Source organism: Neltuma alba, unplaced genomic scaffold, assembly GCF_004799145.2.
Source record: "Neltuma alba isolate B1F8T4 unplaced genomic scaffold, ASM479914v2 tig00010248_pilon, whole genome shotgun sequence".
Classification (NCBI taxonomy): Eukaryota; Viridiplantae; Streptophyta; class Magnoliopsida; order Fabales; family Fabaceae; genus Neltuma; species Neltuma alba.
In genome coordinates this window covers 425,980-447,478 of record NW_021635175.1, presented here as the reverse complement: position 1 = coordinate 447,478, position 21,499 = coordinate 425,980, and the positions used below count along the sequence as shown (strand labels likewise).

The 21,499-nt window shown below is 33.9% G+C and overlaps 4 protein-coding genes across 5 annotated transcripts; all 4 read left to right on the top strand.

The window, feature by feature from the left end:
• Positions 1-1,443: 1,443 nt before the first annotated feature.
• On the top strand, positions 1,444-5,133 carry LOC114755310 (cationic amino acid transporter 1-like). The gene is made up of 3 exons (XM_028944177.1): positions 1,444-1,843; positions 3,249-4,204; positions 4,705-5,133. The coding sequence occupies exons 1-3, from the start codon at positions 1,582-1,584 to the stop codon at positions 5,131-5,133; spliced, it is 1,647 nt and encodes a 548-aa protein (XP_028800010.1). The 5' UTR covers positions 1,444-1,581.
• A 5,378-nt stretch (positions 5,134-10,511) lies between these two features.
• On the top strand, positions 10,512-16,127 carry LOC114755323 (cationic amino acid transporter 1-like). Its single transcript, XM_028944192.1, has 3 exons — positions 10,512-10,986; positions 13,639-14,594; positions 15,345-16,127. Exons 1-3 carry the CDS (start codon positions 10,563-10,565, stop codon positions 15,753-15,755), a joined length of 1,791 nt encoding a protein of 596 aa, XP_028800025.1. The 5' UTR covers positions 10,512-10,562; the 3' UTR covers positions 15,756-16,127.
• Positions 16,128-17,372: 1,245 nt separating this feature from the next.
• On the top strand, positions 17,373-19,788 carry LOC114755325 (uncharacterized). 2 transcript variants are annotated; one of them, XM_028944195.1, is made up of 3 exons: positions 17,373-17,481; positions 18,263-18,729; positions 19,711-19,788. In XM_028944195.1, exon 2 carries the CDS (start codon positions 18,310-18,312, stop codon positions 18,727-18,729), a length of 420 nt encoding a protein of 139 aa, XP_028800028.1. In that variant the 5' UTR covers positions 17,373-17,481; positions 18,263-18,309; the 3' UTR covers positions 19,711-19,788. The 2 variants fall into 2 exon arrangements, with proteins under 2 accessions (XP_028800028.1, XP_028800027.1); XM_028944194.1 differs by lacking the exon at positions 19,711-19,788 and having other exon boundaries at positions 18,263-18,834.
• On the top strand, positions 18,973-20,705 carry LOC114755324 (urease accessory protein F-like). Its single transcript, XM_028944193.1, has one exon. The coding sequence runs from the start codon at positions 19,766-19,768 to the stop codon at positions 20,483-20,485; it is 720 nt and encodes a 239-aa protein (XP_028800026.1). The 5' UTR covers positions 18,973-19,765; the 3' UTR covers positions 20,486-20,705.
• Positions 20,706-21,499: the final 794 nt, after the last annotated feature.

The window sequence follows — 21,499 nt, the reverse complement described above, 5'->3', positions numbered from 1 at the left end:
GTTAGGAAAGACAACACTTATTTATCACAAATAACTAACTTAACTTATTTCCTTAATACATTCAAATTAGTTAATTAACTTTTATATTTAGGACCGGAGGTAGTATTTTTTAAATTTGTGTAATATATATTTTTCTACCTTGACTATTTATGCTCTATAGCATTATTTATTTTAAGTCATTTTATTTTATAAAAAGGAATATTTTTATCAGCGCAATGATAATAGTGGCGATGACTTGGAAATGTTATTGAAGAAATAACTAATTTCATGTTAGACCTTTTCTTAATATTTTTAAAAATTAGTTAAACATTATTGCAATCATATTGTAGATCATTATTTAAATCTATACTTTTCTTAAAAAGGGTGATTCCATCGTATTTGAGAGTGTATATGATAGTCTAGTTGGAGCCATGTGATTATATTTGGTTAAACCAAATGGCTGCCTCTATTCGATCCGAGTGTATCTTCTCATATAGTAGTTTATGAAAAATGTGATTTCCACTTCACGCATATGAAAATTTAAATTATATATTTTATATTTTAATTAAAAGTTTTCAAAAAATTTCTCTCATTTCCCCAACTTCTTTCTTTCTGTTATAATAACTTCCATTGTAATCTTAATTTTCAAATTTTTAATTTCTAATCTTCAAATCCCTTCCATTTTTTATGTAACTTTTTCTTATCATATTATTATATGTTCAAAAAAATATATTTTTAATCATTCAATTTTATACAAACTTTTTGTTTAGTCCTTTAATTAAAACGGGTATATTTTTAATTATTTAAACTTAAAACCGTTAAAAAAACATGTTAAGAAAAAATTTAAATTACTACAATATTAAGTTTAATTTTTAAAATAATGATAGTTATTATAAAAAATATTATCTAAAATTAACAATTTTACAGTTAAAGGGTTAAATATATATTTTTTTAAAATTAAGTATTAAATTAAAATTTTATACAAAATTAAAAGATTAAATATATACTTCAGCATATATATTTCTATTTTTTTTGGCATCTTGTTTGTCTCCACTCTCCAATTTAAAAATCAGGATAATTTAAAATCAAATTTTTTTCATCACAACTTCTGCATTACAATAATATTTAACATCACGTTTATGAAATAGAAGGTTTGTGTATTTTTCCTATTTTTTTCTCTCCTTTCTCTATAGCCTATATGTATACTGAAATATTTAATTTAAACAATTTATTTTTTATAATTTTATTTTCTTGTAAAAGTAATACTAGGAACTTATTTTCATTTTTAATCATATTTTTCCTTTAAATTCTTTAAAAAAATCAGTTAGAGAATACCGCAAATTTTATTCTATACTGTTATTCGGATCTATACTTAATCTATCCAATTGCACCCGCCACACTCTCATATTACGATCTATTCTCTCTGCTTTCAGCAGCAAAATGGTAAACGACGGCAATGATGTCACCGTGGACGACGTTGGTCTACGGAGGAGGGGATGTACATTTCGTAAAAACGACTTCCTCCCGGAGGAGTCGTTCCGGAGCTTGGGAAACTACGGGAGGGCGCTCTTGGACACTCCGTTTCGGTTGAAGGATCGGTTCATGACCCGGTCCATGGATAAAACCGAGCTCGTCGATATGAAGTCTAGAAGCCAGGGCGAGATGAAGAAGACGCTCAATTGGTGGGACTTAATGTGGTTCGGCGTCGGAGCAGTCATCGGGGCCGGAATATTCGTGCTCACTGGCCTTGAGGCTAGGGAGAAGGCCGGTCCGGCGGTGATAATCTCTTATGCTGTCTCCGGCGTCTCCGCCTTACTCTCAGTCTTCTGTTACACCGAGTTTGCCGTCGAAATTCCCGTCGCAGGTAACTGATTCTTTGATTCGTTCGATATCTTTTACTATTAAATTAGGTAATTTACCACCAAGCGTTTAGGTCAACTAGTAAGGGGCCATCCTAGCTTAACCAAGGGTCTTGAGTTCAAGTCTTAATTATACAGTAGTATTAAATACTTGGTGGTAGGCTAGCCGCTCTTAGGGTCCTACGACGGCCGAACAGGATTAGTCCAAGCCTATTGAGTTTTCCGTGACATAGGGGCTGCCGGGTGAAGTAATTGAAAAAAAAAGGTAGTTTGGTCCAAAAAAAAGGTAATTAATTAATTTAATCTGTTCATTTAAAATTGCAAAACTAATGATCTACTGGGAATCAACGTTTGAGTGAACATGTGTATAAATTGATTTTTGGCCAGAGCGCGTAAATAATTGATTTTAATCTGTATTTGTATGTTATTTGTTCTCCCATGCAGCAAAAAATTACTCCCTCCAATCCTTAATTAATTAAGAGTTCGTGTAGTTTGAAAAATTAGATAAATTAATTAATTATAAAAAATTATGAAATAATCTCATTGATATACTATATAAAATTATATATTATTTTATATGCTAGCTAAATTATTAGTTTAGTAAAAAAAATGATAAACATAAAAAATAAAATGGATTGTAATGTTATATTTAGAATCAAATTCAATCATCAATTAGCTCATATATTCAACATTTCAGTACTGTGAATTTGTATTGAATACAATATACAATATACATATACATAATATATATACATGTGTGTGTATAATGTGTGTGTGTCTACACACATATAAACTCACATACGCATGGAGGTTATCCTATTCATATCAATAAGTAGGTTATTTTTTATAAATTATATATTATTTTGATGTGTTGATTTAGATGAAGAAACTCTCCTCGTAATTGCCCATACTTACAAAAAACAAAAACAAAAACAAAAAAGTTGTCAAACTATTGTGTATTCCATAACATTTTTTTGTTAATTTTTTAAAACTAGTTAATGTTTTAAATTTATGATTTACTTATATTTATCTATAACTAACAGCATTGAGAAATGAAAAATAATGGAGAAATGAGAAACAAATGTGTGTATTCTAATATTATAAATTATAAATTAAGCATATACTTTGGCAAAAAAAAAAAATGAAACATATAAATGTATTATATATTTAAGGCACTTGTTGGCTGTTGCTAATCAAATTAGATATATAAATTTTTTACAAGATTTTATTTTATAATAAATTTTTCCTATTAATATATCATTCATATTAAAAGTATATCATTATTTTTTAAAATATTGATTTAATTTATTTAAATATAGGTTTTTTTTTAATTTGTTCATATTCTTCGGTTCGCAGAACCCTGTTAATTTTTAATTAAGCTCAAAGCAATATATTGGTTTTTCCTCCCAGGTGGATCATTTGCCTACCTAAGGGTAGAGCTAGGCGACTTTGTGGCCTTCATAGCCGCCGGAAACATCCTTCTCGAGTACACAGTCAGCAGCGCCGCCGTGGCTCGATCATGGACCTCCTATTTCGCCACTCTCTGCAACAGAGGCTCTGACGACTTTCGCATAATCGTTCACGGCATGAACCCGAGCTACGGCCACCTTGATCCCATCGCCGTCGTCGTTCTTGCCATCATCTGCGTCCTCGCCGTTTTCAGCACCAAAGCCTCCTCTCGCTTCAACTATGTCGCCACCGTCATCCACATAGCCATCATCGTCTTCATCATTATCGCCGGTCTCATCAAAGCCAACCCTAGCAACTACCACCCCTTCGTCCCCTACGGTCCACGCGGCATCTTCGTGGCCTCCGCCGTCCTCTTCTTCGCCTACGTCGGCTTCGACGCCGTCTCCACCATGGCCGAAGAGACCAAGGACCCTGCCAGAGACATCCCCATCGGACTCGTCGGCTCCATGGTGATAACCACCGGAGCTTACTGCTTACTAGCCATGACCCTCTGTCTAATGCAACCCTACACCGAAATTGATGTAAACGCACCGTTCTCCGTCGCCTTCAGCGCCGTGGGGATGGACTGGGCGAAGTACGTGGTGGCTGTCGGAGCGTTGAAGGGTATGACGACAGTGATGCTGGTGAGCGCCGTGGGCCAAGCTCGGTACTTGACGCATATAGCTCGTACTCACATGATGCCACCGTGGTTCGCTCACGTGGACGCCAAGCTAGGGACGCCGGTGAATGCGACGATAACTATGCTCGCAGTGTCGGCCGTGATAGCTTTCTTCACGGAGCTGGAGATTCTGTCGAATCTGTTGTCGATTTCTACACTTTTCATCTTCATGCTTGTTGCTGTAGGGCTTCTTGTTCGACGATACTACTCCAGTGGAGTGACCACGAAAGCAAACCAGGTAATGTTGTCATAACTTTTGTAAAATTATTTGATGTGAATTTTTACATTGTTTAAAATTAATTTGATGTTTGTTTCTTGTACTTAAATTATTTTTAAATTTTATTTTAATTAAAAAGTCATTTTTTTGTATAATACTCCTTCAGTCCTTAATCTAAGATCTATTTAATTAATTTGATTAGATTAAGGAAATTAAATAAATTGGTTAATTATAAGAAATATGACTTATTTTTCCTAATCATCTTTCTTAGTATCCTCTTCCTTCCTCTATTATGGTTGAGGGAGTATTCATATGGTAATTTAGGAAACATTAAAAATATAAGAAATAGTTTTTATTTTAGGACCAAAATTAACTCACCAATTAGATCATATATTAAGGAACGAAGGAGTATTACGTTTTTTTTTTTTTTTTGGGTAATATGACTATATAATGAACTTAACTTCATGAATCTAAGTGAACATCTTCTTATTTGATCTATACTACCATATTACTTTTTACAGAAGAAGCTCATAGGGTGCCTGGTCCTAATTCTGGGATCCTCAGGCGCCATTTCCGGGTACTGGGCGACCAGCGACGGGTGGGTAGGCTACGTGGTAGCAGTGCCATTCTGGGTGGTCGGCACGGTGGGGATGTGGCTGTTTGTTCCACAGGCGAAGCAGCCGAAGCACTGGGGAGTGCCACTGGTGCCATGGCTTCCATCTGTATCAATCGCCATCAACGTCTTCCTGCTAGGCTCCATAGACAAAGACTCGTTCATAAGGTTCGGGATATGGACGGCATTGCTTTTGGCCTACTACGTCCTGTTTGGCTTGCATGCTTCTTATGACACAGCCAAAGAGCTTGAGAAGAATAACACTACTTCTACCAATGATGATGTCGTCATGGAAGAAGGCGTGGCTTCTCCAACACATCCAGCTCCGCACGTGTAAATATATATATGATGAGCTATGGATAGGTAGATTGGATTTTTTTTTTTAATTTGTACTTAGAATTGAGTTAATTTCTGTGATTCTAAGCCATTCTTTTCATGCTAAAGTGTACGTAAGTGCAGTTTTTTAGGATTCTTTTTCTTTTTTTGGTTCTTTTTGGCAATTCTAGTTTGAGGAGGAGTCTTGGAGCTTTTCTTCTTCTTCTACTAACTCTGCTGCTGTGACTTGGTACAAAATTTGTTTTTTTTTTTTTTATAAATAATTCGTTGATTTATATAAAAGTGTTAGACTTTAATTCTATATTCGAATAGCGTCTTTCCTCCTCTCACGCTGTTCGTTCACCACCGCGTGGGGGTGGCTTCTGAGCTCACTTGCCGATGGTGGAGGGGTTCGGAAGGTGGCTCCGATATCCGTAAGATTTTGGGTTCATGGGGTACGTGCTGGAGCACACAGATATGTAAATTTAGTCAACATCACTTGCTAATTAATAAAGCAATATTGTTAATAATGCGCCGGGAACTCTGAATATAAACCTTCGATCCCTAATATAAGAGTTAATTTGACTTTTAATTTGATTATAAATATAAGACTCCAACACATTTTGACTCTCATATTTATCCGTTTTTTCTAAAATAGTCCTTGTAATAGTTACATATATTAAAATTTTTATTAAATGACAGTTTCAACTAATGCATATTATTGGCAAGTGTATTTAAAAAAAACAATACTTATTTATTACAAATAAATAACTTCATAAATTTTCTTAATCTATTTAAATTAGTCAATTAGCTCTTATATTAAAAACGAAAGATGGCATTATTGTTGTTCCCGTGCTTCTCTTTTTTACTTTCCGTAGTCTCCAAGCTTCACTCCCATTACGCAAGGTGCATGTGATCATTTATCCCTTCTCACCGCCTCTGAAAAACTTTCTTTCTTCATTTGCTTCACTTTTTTTCTATTACACTATTTTGATATTTTCTTTAGGGTAATCTGTGAATTTTATTAGATTGTGAAGTTACATTGGCTTGTCTCTCGTATATATTATGCGGGAGCTATTTTTAAAAAAATTCTAGCATAAGAAAGTATTTATATATAGTGAACATGGGGATATATATATATATATATATATATATATATATATATACATGCCCCACCACCATGGGGCATATAGAAAATGGAACACCATAGGCTGACTCCTTTTTTGGTAGGTTGGAAGGGGACTGCTGGCAGTGGTCTTGCAAAAGCTTTTTTTAGTATTGTATAAATACTTAAGTAATACTCCTCCTGTGCTTAATATGTCCTATGTAATTAATTTAATTAAATTAAAAAATTAGGTAAGTTAGCTAATTATAAAAAAATATGACATGTTTTTCCTAAAACACTATAATCATTATTAATATCCTTCCTAGCTCCCTCTCCTACTTGATTATAGTTAAAGGAATATTAATAGAAGTACTTTAGAAAAAATTGATAAATATAATAAATAGATCTTATATTTAAAATTAAAATCAACTTAACGATTAGATTCTTGGGTTAATTAATCCGCAAGTCCTTATAGTTTCAACGAATTTTGAATCAGGTCCCTATAGTTTTTTTTCTTTTTATCAGGTCCTTATACTTTTACCTTTTTTTAATTATGTCCTTGTATTTATTTTTCTTTTAATTAAGTCCTTATCATTTCACTAAATTTTTAATAGATCCATGTAGTTTTAATTTTTATTTATTAATTAAATATAAGCTTAATTAAATAGATTAATACTGAAATATAAAATATTAATAATTAAATTAAATTAATAATTATGTAAAAAAAAGTAATAGAATTAATTAATTCAGGAAAATTTTTTAGAACAAATAATTTTTTTTGCTGAAAAAATTAAAATCATTATAATAATTCAATATCTTTAGAATATTATTGTTTATAAACTAATATTAAATAATATATACTATTTTATGTTTATATAATAGTACTATTAGAATTCATAAAATAAAGAATAAAAAATTCAGGGACTTAATTAAAAATAAGATGAACTTATAAGGACTTGATAAAAAGCAAAATAAATACAAAGACCTAATTAAAAACAGGTGAAAGTATAAGAACCTGATAAAAAGAAAAAAAACTATAAGGACCTGATTCAAAATTAGTTAAAACTATAAGGAGCTGTGAATTAATTATCCCTAGATTCTATATTAAAAACAGAATGAATATTTTTTTTTTGGTAAAGATACTTAAGTAGTATATTTGTCTTCGTCCTTTTCAAATTTATGCAAATTTTATTCTACTATTACTATCTATGTTTTTCAAGTTTCAAGTTTTCAACTTTCTTGATAATTAAATCCTGATTACGTCTCGTAAAAGAGGTCAGGCCTCTCCATTTCCATTTCCCTTCATTCTTGTCTACTTCTCATCCCAACCGGCCCAACCATAAAATTGAAACTAATAAATTTTAGTCATAATAATTTTAAAACAATAATAATAAATATTTTATTCATAATTTTTTTAAAATATAAAATCTGGACCATTCAAATTTTAATCTTAATGGTTGAGATAAAACGTTCATGAAAATGGAAAGGAAGAAAAGTGAAGAGATCCGTTCCTTCCCTCTAATTAATTTCAACTATCTTGATCTTTTTCCTTGAATGGTAAAACAAAGACAGGAACTATTATTAATCGTTAATTATTAGGAAAAATAGCCAAAAAAAAACTAAAATGGAAAAATTGTAAACAAGGACCCATAACAACATTAACATGGATTTTGACAACAATTTTTACATACCAAACCCTGTATGCAATTTTTCTATTTCAATGGTCTTTTTTGCCATTTTTCCTAATTATTAATTATAACAAAAAATGTAAACGGGAAGAGAAGGAAGAGATTAAAAGTTTGATTTTGCCCATATTTTAATGAGGTAATTTGTTTTCACCAAAAGGATCGAGATTTTATCCACGAAAAAACGGAAAGAAATACACCACCACTTGTTCAAGTCGTTAAGAGTTAAACTGAAACAGTACTAGAACAATACAAAGCAAACAACCAGAAAATAAGCAATTTACGAAATTTAAATAAAAAAACCGTTTCAATGAGGTAATTGAGACAATGATGTGGTAAAAGTCAATTTAATTGCAATGGAAATTTGCTGTTTACCACAAATGCCCTCATCAGAGAGCTGCCGCTGTTGTTGTCAGACGGTGGTCGGAGACCTGCTCGGCGACTATCGGAACCCTTGCCAACGACCCCACTTTATTTTCCGCCTGTTCATGGCTGCATGAAAAATATAAACATTTTTTTAGAATTACTTTTTCGCTGAAGAAGTATAATTAGTTGTTTCTTTTTTTTTTGTTATAATTTAAATTTCAAACAGACAAAAATCAGAATAAAAACTAAATCCACCAAACTGTTTCAGTAAAAATCGTGTGGTTAAATAATTTTAAACAAGCTTCATCCAACAGCACCATTTTTGGCATTTTTAATACTGCTCCAATCTTTAATATAAGACCCATTTAACTAATTTGATTAGATTAAGGAAGTTAGGTAAGTTAGTTAATTATAAAAAAAGTGACACATTTTTTCTAAAACACCATAATCATCTTTCTTAATATCCCTTCTCCCTCATCTACTTGATTATTATTGAGAGAGTATCCATAGGGGTAATTTAGAGAAAATTGATAAATATGAGAGATGTGCCTTATATTTAGGACCAAAACTAACTCAAAATTGGGTCTTATATTAAAGATCGGAGGAGTACTTCTAATTATAATATTGACGAGATGCATTACCCATACAGAGAATGGAATGTGTAATAAATTAAACTACGTTATTTATTTATAGCAATAAGGCCATAGCCCATAAGCAATGCTTTTTGTAATAAATCTTATATGCATTTTAAGCGTCTTTATATACTCCTCCGGTCCTAATTATAAGACCCAATTGACTTATTTGAGGAGATTAAGGAAGTAAGTTAAGTTGGTTATTTATAATAAATAAGTATTGTCATTCTTAAAATATCCTTACTAATTAAGTATATTGGTTAAAACTATCATTATTAGAAGGATTATCTTGGAAAAAAATGCATAAATATAAGAAACAAAATGGATTGGGTCTTATAATTAGGACCAAATAAAAAGTCAAATTGGGTCTTATAATAAGGACCGGAGGAGTAATACCCAATGGCCGGTAATTACAATGTATAAAGAAAAGATACAATATACCACATTCAGTCCTTGATACAAAAATTAGTTGAATAATTTGAGTAGATTAAGAAAATTGATTAAGTTAGTATATAACTGATACTCTTCTCATACAAATTAAATGTAAGAGGTAATACAGATATAACTAGCTTAGTTTGTACAAATTAAAACAAATTTAGTTAATTATTTGCAAGAAAAATATGTATTGATTTCTTAAATAGTCCATTTAATAATTTCCATTAGAAACTACATCTAATAAAATCCCTTCACTAAGTACAACTGATTAGTAAAAAAAATAATTAAGAGAATAAATTATAAATTTAATAGACATGTTAGATTATGGTCTTTCATTCAGAACAAATTTAAGATTGGAGGAATAACAAAGTACTCTTGTAATTCCATAAACAAATAGTGTGCAAGCAGATTCTGTTCAATAATATGCCCATTCCTGCCTAATTTGTCATTGTCGGTGGCACAGGAAAAAAATATAAAAAGAGTTAATTCCTTTCTTAAAAAAGGAGAATTAATTGTTTCTTCCCATTTTATATATTAAATTTAAAATAAAATCATATTATAAACTATCCTTTAAATTTGTTCAATTCATAAAGTTAACACGTTTTCCTATTTTTAATTAAGTTGTTTCCAATAACATAGCTACTTTTGCTATTTCTAATACTTGTTATAATACTGGCTAAGTACATTTCGCAGGTGAGAAATACTGGCTAGGTACATTTACTCATACATATATTGAATGACTGAATGAATTTTGAGGTTTATAGTTTATAAAAGTACATACTAAAATGCAGTTTAATACATTGATTACAATATTAATCACAATAAAAGAATTAAACAGTCATTTAAATTGTGTAATTAGTTTTCCTTAATTATATCCATGTATATAGTACACTATATGTTGTCAAAAAAATTAAAAATAAAATAGGAATACAGCCATAGAAATGGGAAGGGGCAACAGAAGTGGGACACGGATGCAATTATACATAATTTGAAAAATCAATAATTTCGGCGAATAATTGTAATTAATATTCTTCTTAATATATTTTTTTTGATTTTGTTAGAAAAAATCGCTGTCACAGTGTAGACACGGCTATGCGGTTCATTCTTACTATAAATAGCGCGTTTCTATCACTTCAAAATCCCATAGTTTTTTGGTCAACAAAACAAAATCCCATAGTTTCCTCTGAAGTCTGAACGACGGTCGTTTTCTGTGAGGTGCAGCGGCACAATGGTGAAGGACGGCAACAGCTTTGTCGTTGACCACGGCGGGTTACGGAGGAGGGGATGTACGTTTCGCAAAAACGACTTCCTACCTGAGGAGTCGTTTCGGAGCTGGGGCAACTATGGGAGGGCGCTTTTGGATACTCCGTTTAGGTTCAAGAATCGGGTTATGACCCGTTCCATGGACCAAACGGAGCTCGTTGAGGTCAAGTCTCAGAGCCAGGGCGAGATGAAGAAGACTCTCACTTGGTGGGATCTTATGTGGTTCGGCGTCGGAGCTGTCATCGGCGCCGGAATATTCGTGCTGACGGGCCTTGAGGCCAAGGAGGAGGCCGGCCCGGCGGTGGTGCTCTCTTATGTTGTCTCCGGCGTCTCGGCGCTGCTTTCCGTCTTCTGTTACACCGAATTCGCCGTAGAAATTCCGGTCGCAGGTAATAATCCGTTCAATACATCTTCAATGAGAAATTAAAGTTTTGATTAATTAATTTTAATCTCTTCCGTTTAAAATTGGAAATTATTACCGCCGTACACCAAAAAAGGAATTTTTTTACCAGAAAAAAAAGGGAATTAAAATTCAGTAAGTATGGATTTTTTTTTAATCGTACGTACATAATTTTCCCTTTAAAATTTTCAGATCTTTAATTGAGTAGAAACAGCAGAAAGTAATTTTTGTTGCGTGCCTACATATATAATTCACATTTTTATTGCTTGTGCAATGGATGGAGTTTATTTTATTGATGCTTTATAAATAAAATAGTTTCTTATAAATTATATATTATTGATTGACGTGCTGAACTATTACACAGAGAAATATGCTTAGTACTTGGAATTGTTCATGCTTCCCTATTAAAATTGTCAAACTTTGTAGTGCTTATTAATTGCTTTTGAGTTATGCATTATAAACTCTTAATTAATGGTTTTCTTTTATCAATTCACCAAATAGATGCAAAAATTTTATTTTTCTGCTGAAATAATATTATCATTCTTACAAGACAACATGTGCAATCTGCCAGTGAGATGTAAGTAAAGAATATTTTAGACACACACGAACATATATATTTTATTTTATTTTGATGGCAATATATGTATATATATTATTCGAATACAGTGGATAAGACTGTAGAGATGCCCCAATAATTAACTATGCAGATGTTGAAATTTTATAACACTTGAGTAAAGGACTATTAGGTCAGGACAGACTGTGATACTATTTTAATTGTGGCTTCACATTAAAATTAATGATTGTCAAAAAAATCAATTTAATTAAGTGGCTGTGTTGATTAAAAATTTGACCTTTTTTCCTTTATTTAAAGAAGTTGATTCTATATTGACGAAATGATATGGTTGTTACAGTATTTAAATGGTATGTGTAGTATTAAAATGAAATTTCACAAAAATGATAAATTCAATTTATTCCACTAATTAAAACGTTGATTTTGTAGACAATTTTAGAAGCAAGCTCGGCAAAACTTGTGGGTCTATGCATGTGGTTTTTTATTTATTTATTTTTTGGTCAACGGAAACCGATGTGTTGACTTATGGATGCTTTACAGCTGGTGCTGGCGTGAAGTCGTCGTCGTCGTCGTCATTATTATTATTATTATTATTTACTCCCTCCAACCATTGTTGTTATTAGATAATTAATTTACATATATTAATAAAATTAGTTAAATAAGTTATCGGTAAGAAACATGTATTGATTTTTTTTAAAATACTTTCCTTAATTTTTTACATAGTAAACTACCGCTCTAGTCCTTTTTAATTATTATTTATAATAGTTTCTCACATAAGAAGAAGATCATTAAATACATAAAATCTTTTATTTTTATCTTCATTAAATTGTCAGTATATTTTTTCTCGTTCATCCTCTCTTCGGCCTTTACCTTCATATTTGTCTCCATTAATTAATAATTAATAGGAACGGAATTGGAAATGATGCATTAAAAATAGTACAAGTGGTAAATAAAAAGGAGCGAAATTCCCTCCTACAAGTGACAATTAGGATCAGAGTGGTACTCTTTTATACAAGCTGATTGATAAAATGAATGACTAGAGTTTTATATTCAAACTTAAAATATAAATCTATATTTAAGTTTGGAGGAATATGGCTGGCAAAAAAAAAGGGTCTTTATTTGGCCAAATATATATATATTATATGCGAGTATGTGTGTGAACATGAAAATTGAAAAGTCTTTGTTTTGGGAAAATATATATGCAAAATGTCTACGTTTTGGGAAAATATCTGAGCTGAGTGATTGCTATGTTTGACCAGTTACTGACTTCACGGGATGTGAATTATCTTTATTATATATATTGCTCCTTTTCAAAATGGAGGTGAAATTACGATTTTATTTAGTTCTTTAAGTTCACACTTGACTTAAAACTAGGACTCTTCTTCTTCTTCTGTTCTGTTTTTCAATGAATGACATGTTTTAATAACAAATATATTTAAATATATTAAATATAACAGCAAACGTTCCCTCAACGAAATGCTGTGGATGTAGACTTTTTGATCGTATTTATATTATTCTTTATTAATTTTTATTCAACTTTGTAAGAGAGTGACATGAGAATGATGTCCTTGTTCTTTATATTCACGTCATCGCCTCTTGTTTTTGAAATCAACGCACTGTTCCATGTCAAAACCAATGCGTCAAAGTCTTTATTCGTCATGTTCCTGAATTTTTTTAAATTTTCTTTTAATTCTCAAACGTGATATTATAATTATAAAATTCGCATCCCCTAATTAACTATAGTAATATTCCACTTATGAGGTTGCTGACTTACACTAATCTAGTCAAATTAATAACCCTTCTATTGGGACAACCTCTACGTAGTAGTGTAACTACCAAAAAATGTTAATTCAAATAGTCTAAATTAGCCTACATAATATTAATATTCTAACTTATTCTTCACTCTATTAGGTTTCTACTAAATTTTCGTCCCATTTTTACAATTTTGTTTGAATAACTTGGTATTTTTTATTTGTTGGATTGTTTGATAGTTCAGATCCAGATTCTTTGTTCTGGTAATTTTCGATTAAATTCAAAGTAATATATATATTTATAATATTTCTCTCCCAGGTGGATCGTTTGCGTACTTAAGGGTAGAGCTAGGCGACTTTGTGGCATTCATAGCCGCCGGGAACATCCTTCTGGAGTATGTGATCGGCGGCGCTGCCGTGGCCCGATCATGGACCTCCTACTTTGCCACCCTATGCAACAGAGGCTCCGACGACTTTCGGATTGTTGTTCACAGCATGGGCTCGGACTATGGCCACCTCGATCCCATCGCCGTCGTTGTTCTGGCCGTCATCTGCATCCTCGCCGTCTTCAGCACCAAAGCCTCCTCTCGCTTCAACTATATCGCCTCCGTTTTCCACATGGCCGTTATCATCTTTATCATCGTCGCCGGACTCGTGAAAGCTGACACTAAGAACTACCACCCCTTCGTCCCCTACGGCCCACGTGGTATCTTCGTGGCCTCCGCCGTCCTCTTCTTCGCCTACGTTGGCTTCGACGCGGTCTCCACGATGGCGGAAGAGACCAAGAACCCCGCCAGAGATATCCCCATCGGACTCGTCGGCTCCATGGTGATAACCACCGGAGCTTACTGTTTGCTAGCCATTACCCTCTGTCTCATGCAACCGTTCAAAGAAATTGATGCTGATGCACCGTTCTCCGTTGCCTTCAGCGCGGTGGGGATGGACTGGGCGAAGTACATAGTCGCCGCCGGGGCGTTGAAGGGCATGACGACGGTGCTGCTGGTGGGCACCGTGGGCCAAGCTCGGTACTTGACGCATATAGCTCGAACCCACATGATGCCGCCATGGTTCGCTCACGTAGACGCTAAGCTGGGAACGCCGGTGAATGCGACGATCTCGATGATAGTAGCGACGGCGGTGATTGCTTTCTTCACGAAGCTGGAGATTCTGTCGAATCTATTGTCAATTTCTACACTGTTCATCTTCATGCTCGTCGCTATAGGCCTTCTTGTTCGACGATATTACTCAACTGGAGTGACGACGAAAGCAAACCAGGTAATGTGCCATTACTTTTACGAAAATTCTTTAGATGTGAATTAAGAGATATATATATATATATATATATATGGATCTTTATAATATTTTGATTTAATTTTACCTTCAATGTTTATAACAGCAGTATAGCAACTAGCATGTGTGTTTTCCTCACCTTTCGTGTACAGTCTACTGAGTACGGACTTTTATTTTCCTTCATATTGTTATGGGATCTTCAAAGAAGAAGATCATGTTCTGGCCAAAAAGAAGAAGAAGAAGATCATGTAGATCTTATTTAGATTGCCAAAACTATATAATTATTTTTAATTTTGGTAATTAAAATAATTTTTTAAAAAAACTATCAATGAATAAAATATACCTTTAAATATTAAAAATATAATAAAATCTATTTAAATCTTTTTCAGATACAAAGTTTTACCTTACACATTGCTCTTATTGTTAAAGGAATATAAAATGTGCTTATAAATTAAGTGATGCCAAACAAGCACTTTAATAGTGTGAGTTTTTAAAAAATTCTAAAAACTCTTTAACGTGTTTATAACTAGGTTTCTTTTGGGGCATAAAATCTCAATATGTAATAGTTAAGTTAAATATGTTAAAAAGTGAGTTAAGGTATATATACATTATAGTATTTTTTTGTTTGGGAATATATGATTTCTATAAAGGTTCTAAGTTCATGAATCTGAGTTGTATCTATTGTTGCATATACATGTTAATTCTGACATGTACAAACGCGGACGCTTTTTGCAGATAAAGCTCATAGTGTGCCTAGTGCTAATTCTGGGATCCTCCGGCGCCATTTCCGGCTACTGGGCGAGTAGCGACGGCTGGATCGGGTACGCGGTGGCGGTGCCGATCTGGCTGGTGGGCACGATGGGGCTGTGCATGTTTGTTCCACAGGCAAAGCAGCCGAAGCACTGGGGGGTGCCTCTGGTGCCATGGCTTCCATCTTTATCAATTGCCATCAACGTCTTCCTGCTAGGCTCCATTGACAAAAAATCGTTCATAAGGTTTGGGATATGGACGGCATTTCTTTTGGTTTACTACGTCCTGTTTGGCTTGCATGCTTCTTATGACACTGCCAAAGAGCTTGAGAAGAATAAGATTGCTTCTTCAGATATGGTCATGGAAGAAGGAGCACAACCAGGGCCAAAGATGTAGATATATATCTATATATATATATATATATGGATATTGTAGGTTATGGATTTCTCTGAACAATGTCTTATAGTAGGTCATGGATTCTCTTCGATGTTATTTGGTTCGCGGGCAAAAAAAAAAAAAAATCCCTTCTCTCTTTCTCTCTCTAGGGAGGGATTAGTGTTTATACTTTTTAAGCTTTTCCAAATGATTGATGATTAGATAGTAGTCTGTCTATTTTGTTTCTTGTGATGTTGTTGTTTTAAATGAATTTGTTGTGCAGTTTTTGGGGCTGTTGGTCTAGATTTTGTGTGAAAATTCTTAGGCCAAATATTTCTTGTTCTAAACTACTTCTCGTTTTTTTTTTCATTGGCCAATGTTTCCTATTGTAAATGTTTCGTACAACTATTATTAGTGCTTGTTAATTTAATCTGAAAATTTTCATTTTTAGATCTCTATTTACACTCTACTATATTGCTACCACTCGAGCTATTACTACTTCCGGTCCTAATTATAAAAGCTAGTTGACTAATTTGAAGAGATTAAAAAAATAAATTAAGTTAGTTATTTGTAATAAATAGGTGTTGTCTTTCTTAAAATATCCTTAATAATCAAATGTATTGACTAGAATTACCCTTATTAAAAAGACTACCTGAGGAAAAAATATATGAATATGAGAGACAAAATAGATTGAAATTTTATATTTAGAACCAAAATAAAAGTCAAACAAAGTCTTATATTAAAGACTGTGAGTAGTATTATATATTATTAATGTATTTGAATTTATATTCTTTACTTTGACGCATTGACCCTCATTCATATATTTAAAGAAGAAAAAGTGTAGGACATACAAAATAACCACACAAAATGATACATTTAAAGTTCATCTTTCTTTTTTGTCAATTAACATCTGGCCGTAGAACATACTTTCTTGTTTTGGATGTGCAGCTAGTTGAATATGCAATTTGGTTATAAATATAATACTCCTCCGGTTCTTAATATAAGACCCATTTAACTAATTTGATTAGATTAAAGAAGTTAGGTAAGTTAGTTAATTATGAGAAATGTGACACATTTTTCCTAAAACACCATAATCATCTTTCTTAATACCTCCTCTCATTCTTTTACTTGATTATGATTGAGGGAGTATCTATAAGGGTAATTTAGAGAAAATCGATAAATATGAGAAATGAGTCTTATATTTAGGATCAAAATTAACTCAACAATTGAGTCCTATATTAAGGACCGGAGGAGTACTACATAATAATGACAAATAATCTCCTTAATCAATTTGTTTATCTCCATAACCCACAGAAAATACACTATTAGTTATTAAATGTGAGTATATCTTTTAATGAGAATTCGAATTTTAATTTGTTATGTTTAAAGACTAGCTCTTTCTGTTATATCCAATCTTTAGTTATACTTTTTTTTGGGTACAACGTGGGATTACAGTATTCATGGTCATGTTGAAATGGTTTCCTTTTTCGTTAACAAAAAAAACAAAAAACCCCCATTTCCTTAAGCTGTAACGAATTCGAAGCCCAAAATGCGGTAAAGCTATTGCAATCTCGGCCCACAAAAAAAACAAAAAAACAAGCGAACGCTTTTGCGTATTTGCTTCAGTGCGGATTTTTCTTTGGCTCGGAGAGATTGGAGCAGTCTGGCAGAGCATTTAGCAGGAAGAAAACTCACTGCTGGTTCCTATGGTCACTTCCATCTCTCTCGTCGACGTGCAGAGCCGAAGGTTGATACGAATTCTGGGTTTCCTCAGATTTACTTTCATTTCTGTCAAACAGTTTCAATCCTTAATCTTTCTTACTTGCCTACCTTTTATTAGCTCGTTGAGTGATTTCAGTCCATCAACTCGAAACTGCTGTTGGAAAGCTTTCGGATTTATGTGATTTGGTTCATGTCTTTGCGTAATTCTTTATCTCGCTTTCTGGTTTTTCCTTGTAACCTTCATTGATTAATTAATAATGAATTGATTGATTTACTTTTTTTGCTGCAAGTAATTATGAATTTCGGATTAGTATGCATGCTAGCAATTGGATATTTTTGACGACTAAGTAACATGATTGTCTTAAGTTCTTATTAGAAAGTTTATGCAGACACCTTAGGAATTGTACTTTTCCTTTTCTTTGTTTTTGTTTTTGTTTTTGTTTTTGTTTTTTTCTCCGTTCTCATTTTCAGCCAAATTATGGAAGTGAACCAGAAAGGAAAAACGGGTGGGGAAACAGTCTCCCTCACTTTTATGTTTATCGTGCTTTTAGCAAGACTTCTGGATTTGGCATGTTTAATTACCGATGAGGCTTCTGATAGGTGCCTTTTTTCCTTATTGTTATTCCGTACTAACTAACAGTGAACTCACCAAAAATCTTCAGTAGCTTACTGATTGAAAGTTCTGACCTATATGTAAGCAAGAATGGGCCAAAAGTACCCATAGCCACAATTATGCTTATTGCTGATCAATATGTTAGCAATGGTTGTTGGAAGACCATAGTAAGTAGGTGACTCATTTGTTTCAGATTTCGCTGGGGGAGTTGAAGTGGACACTGGAGTTTTACTGGCGTAAATGGCACTCAGAACTCTGAGTTTACCAACAATGATCCGAGCTGAGGCTGCAAATTTTAATGGTCTACCTCCTCCTCGCTCTTCCAACTCAGTGCCTCATCTCTCATTCACGAAGCCATCTTGGGTTGTGAGGACAGAGTCAAATGTTCGGAAGAAAAGAAGAAAGAAGCCAGATCCTCCTTGTGTAGTCTGTGAGGGGAGTGGAAGGGTTGATTGTCACCAGTGCCATGGAAAAGGGAGGACAAACAATGTTGATTCAGAAATGCTCCCAAAAGGTGAATGGCCAAAATGGTGTAGGACTTGTGGTGGAAGTGGCCTTGATTACTGCTCCCGCTGCCTTGGGACTGGAGAATATAGATATATTATGGGCTTCCATTTCATGAAAAAGGACGAAATTCAATCTGAAGAAAATAAGTCTTAGGTTCAATATTTTTTCTTATTATTTTGCTATTGATTAGTTCTAGATTATAGAGAATGCTACAGTGCAGTAAATTATTATGAAACTCCACTAATTTATTGCCTCAAACTTCTTTTGTAGAGCCATGTGATTGTTTCGTGCTTGCTGGTATTCGGTATTTGAATAAATAATATAATTAAGAAAACTGCCATATAAATGGACTAAATTTGTTGTTGCTAACACGAAAAGCCCAAAGTCCTAGTCTGTAAGTTTTGCGGCCATTAATCTGTTGTGAGATGTACACTTGTTATGCTTTCCTAACACTCAAATAAGATGGTGTAAGACTCTGTGATGTACATGCTTGGCCCAGGCATGCTACTGTTGTTAGTGTCCATATCTTTCATCTAAATGACTAACATCCATGGCATAATGATGAATTTTCAACATCTAGGCAGATCTTAACAATTGACAACCCGCCAAGATGGCTACTTATTTCCCTTTTTGTCTGTGATTGCCACTCAAAGACAAACTAAAGGACTTGACACTTATAAAATTTTGATTTTTATGTTTCTTTTTGTTGTTTAAAACTATGGTCATTCCATTTGTGTCTCTCATCGGAGAGTATAATAGACATGATCTTCTAGGCTGGTTGATTGTAATGGAAGTGAAGGTTCCTGCATGCTAATGCTGAAGTAATGGGGACAAAGAGTTTGTGACTGTGGCTTACTTTATGTGTGCTTTATATTACATGATTGTGAAGGCACTCGGCTGTGAACATCTACTCTAGTCAGGATTCTTTAGAGTCACTGTTCATAAGCAGATTTGGAGCATTCCTCTCTTACGGGTCACTGAAAAGATAATAGTTTTAATTTGATATTTTCTCTGTATAGTTTAAGATAGCTGCTATATTGTGATTCTTTAACACTATTAGATGTTCCTTACAAATATGGAAATCTTTGTTGCTTTTTAAGCAAGTGAATATATTGGCTTGGTTTAATCCTTCAGGCAGTGGCGTTAATCTGAAAATTTTCAGTCCACCCCCGGAGTACTACCATTTAAAATGCAAACAAATGAAGAGAGTAATAGACCTCCCCTAGCAGACTCTTCTCTACAGTGGAGTCAGTGGCAGTTGCTTGACTCACTTCTCCCTACTGGTGGATTTGCTCATTCTTTTGGCCTTGAAGCAGCAGTTCAGTCCCACCTGGTGTCTAGTCCTGATGAACTTAAGACTTTTATTATCCATGTTTTGGAGAATACTGGAAGCTTACTCCTTCCCTATGTGTACTCAGCTGCCTTGTCACCGAATTTGGAAACCTGGCACAGGCTTGACAGAATGTTGGATGCTACCTTAACCAATGAAGTCAGTCGAAAGGCATCAATCTCGCAAGGATCTGCACTGATGAGGGTGGCTTCAGCCATGTTCTCCGAGACTCCCTCTCTTAAAACCATGAGGGATACTTCTCTTCGGTCAGGGTCTGTATGTTTTCACCATGCTCCAATATTTGGACTTGTATGTGGAGCACTTGGATTTGATATTACTGTTTCCCAGAGAGCTTACTTGTTCATCACAATGAGAGATGTAATTTCTGCTGCAACAAGGCTGAATCTGGTGGGACCTCTTGGGGCAGCGATGTTGCAGCACCAGATTGCACCTATAGCTGAAAATATATTGGAAAAATGGTTGAATCGTGCGGCAGAGGAAGCATGTCAGACAGCTCCTCTGTTAGATGTTGTGCAGGGCTGCCATGTCTACTTGTTTTCTAGGCTGTTTTCCTCTTGAAAGGCACGAAGAGTTCAGCATACTTGACACTTCTGAGCACTCGGAAGTGTGAATGAAAATTGCAAAAGGGGCGCCCATCTGGTTTCCTTGGCCTTACTGTATTGATTACTATAATTGTTTTGAAATTTTGATCAATGGTCACTTTTCACCTATCTCCTGGCTTGTTAATACTCTGTATAACAGTATTACTCTTTGCATTCCCTGGTTATTATTTTGGGTCCATAGGCTATTTCGCATTAGAGATTTCGTACCTGGCATTGGTCTTGGAAGCATGGATATAAGGAATAACAGGAAATGAACACGACGAATTATAGTGTAAATCAAAATTTCGTTTGGTACTTGTGGTTTTTTTCCTCTTTGGGGCTACAGTTTGGTGCTTGTAGGTCATTGTGTCCTTTTTTTTTTTGGGGGGGGGGGGGGGTGTGGTGGATATCGTGGTTCGTTTTATGACGTTCCAAAGCAGAGCGTCCCATCTTGTGCTCAAAGTCGAAGCCGATCCAACGATAATGACTGGGTTGGTCTATTGGGCCTGATGACCGGCCCAATACAGATAAATTAGATATTTACTGAAGGCATCAATTTGTCCATAGAACATTTTCATGAAACCGAGATTTGAATCTGATGAAAAGAGATAGTTTGTCGCAGTATGGTAAACTAAGATTTGAATTCTTGTTGAGAGATGTTTTCATATTTAGTGTCTTTATAAGCGGCAATATCTCAAATAAGATTATCTCCAATTGAAAGATACCTATTCTGAGCCAAAAGAAAATATTTTCGTAAAAATAAGAAGGTTCAATCACAATGAAACATAAAACAAGAAAATAAATGAAAGAAAAAGGTAAAGGGGACTTAAGTCTATTGCACCATAACTTCTCTAGCTCTCAAAATTTCTTACCAAAAAAAAAAAATGTTTCATTTTCAGGCATTTCATGATTTCATTCGGATGACTTTGCATTTTTAACCCGTCAAAGGATTTTAGACCCCTCAACCTGCTTTCCGCTGAGGAACCAATCC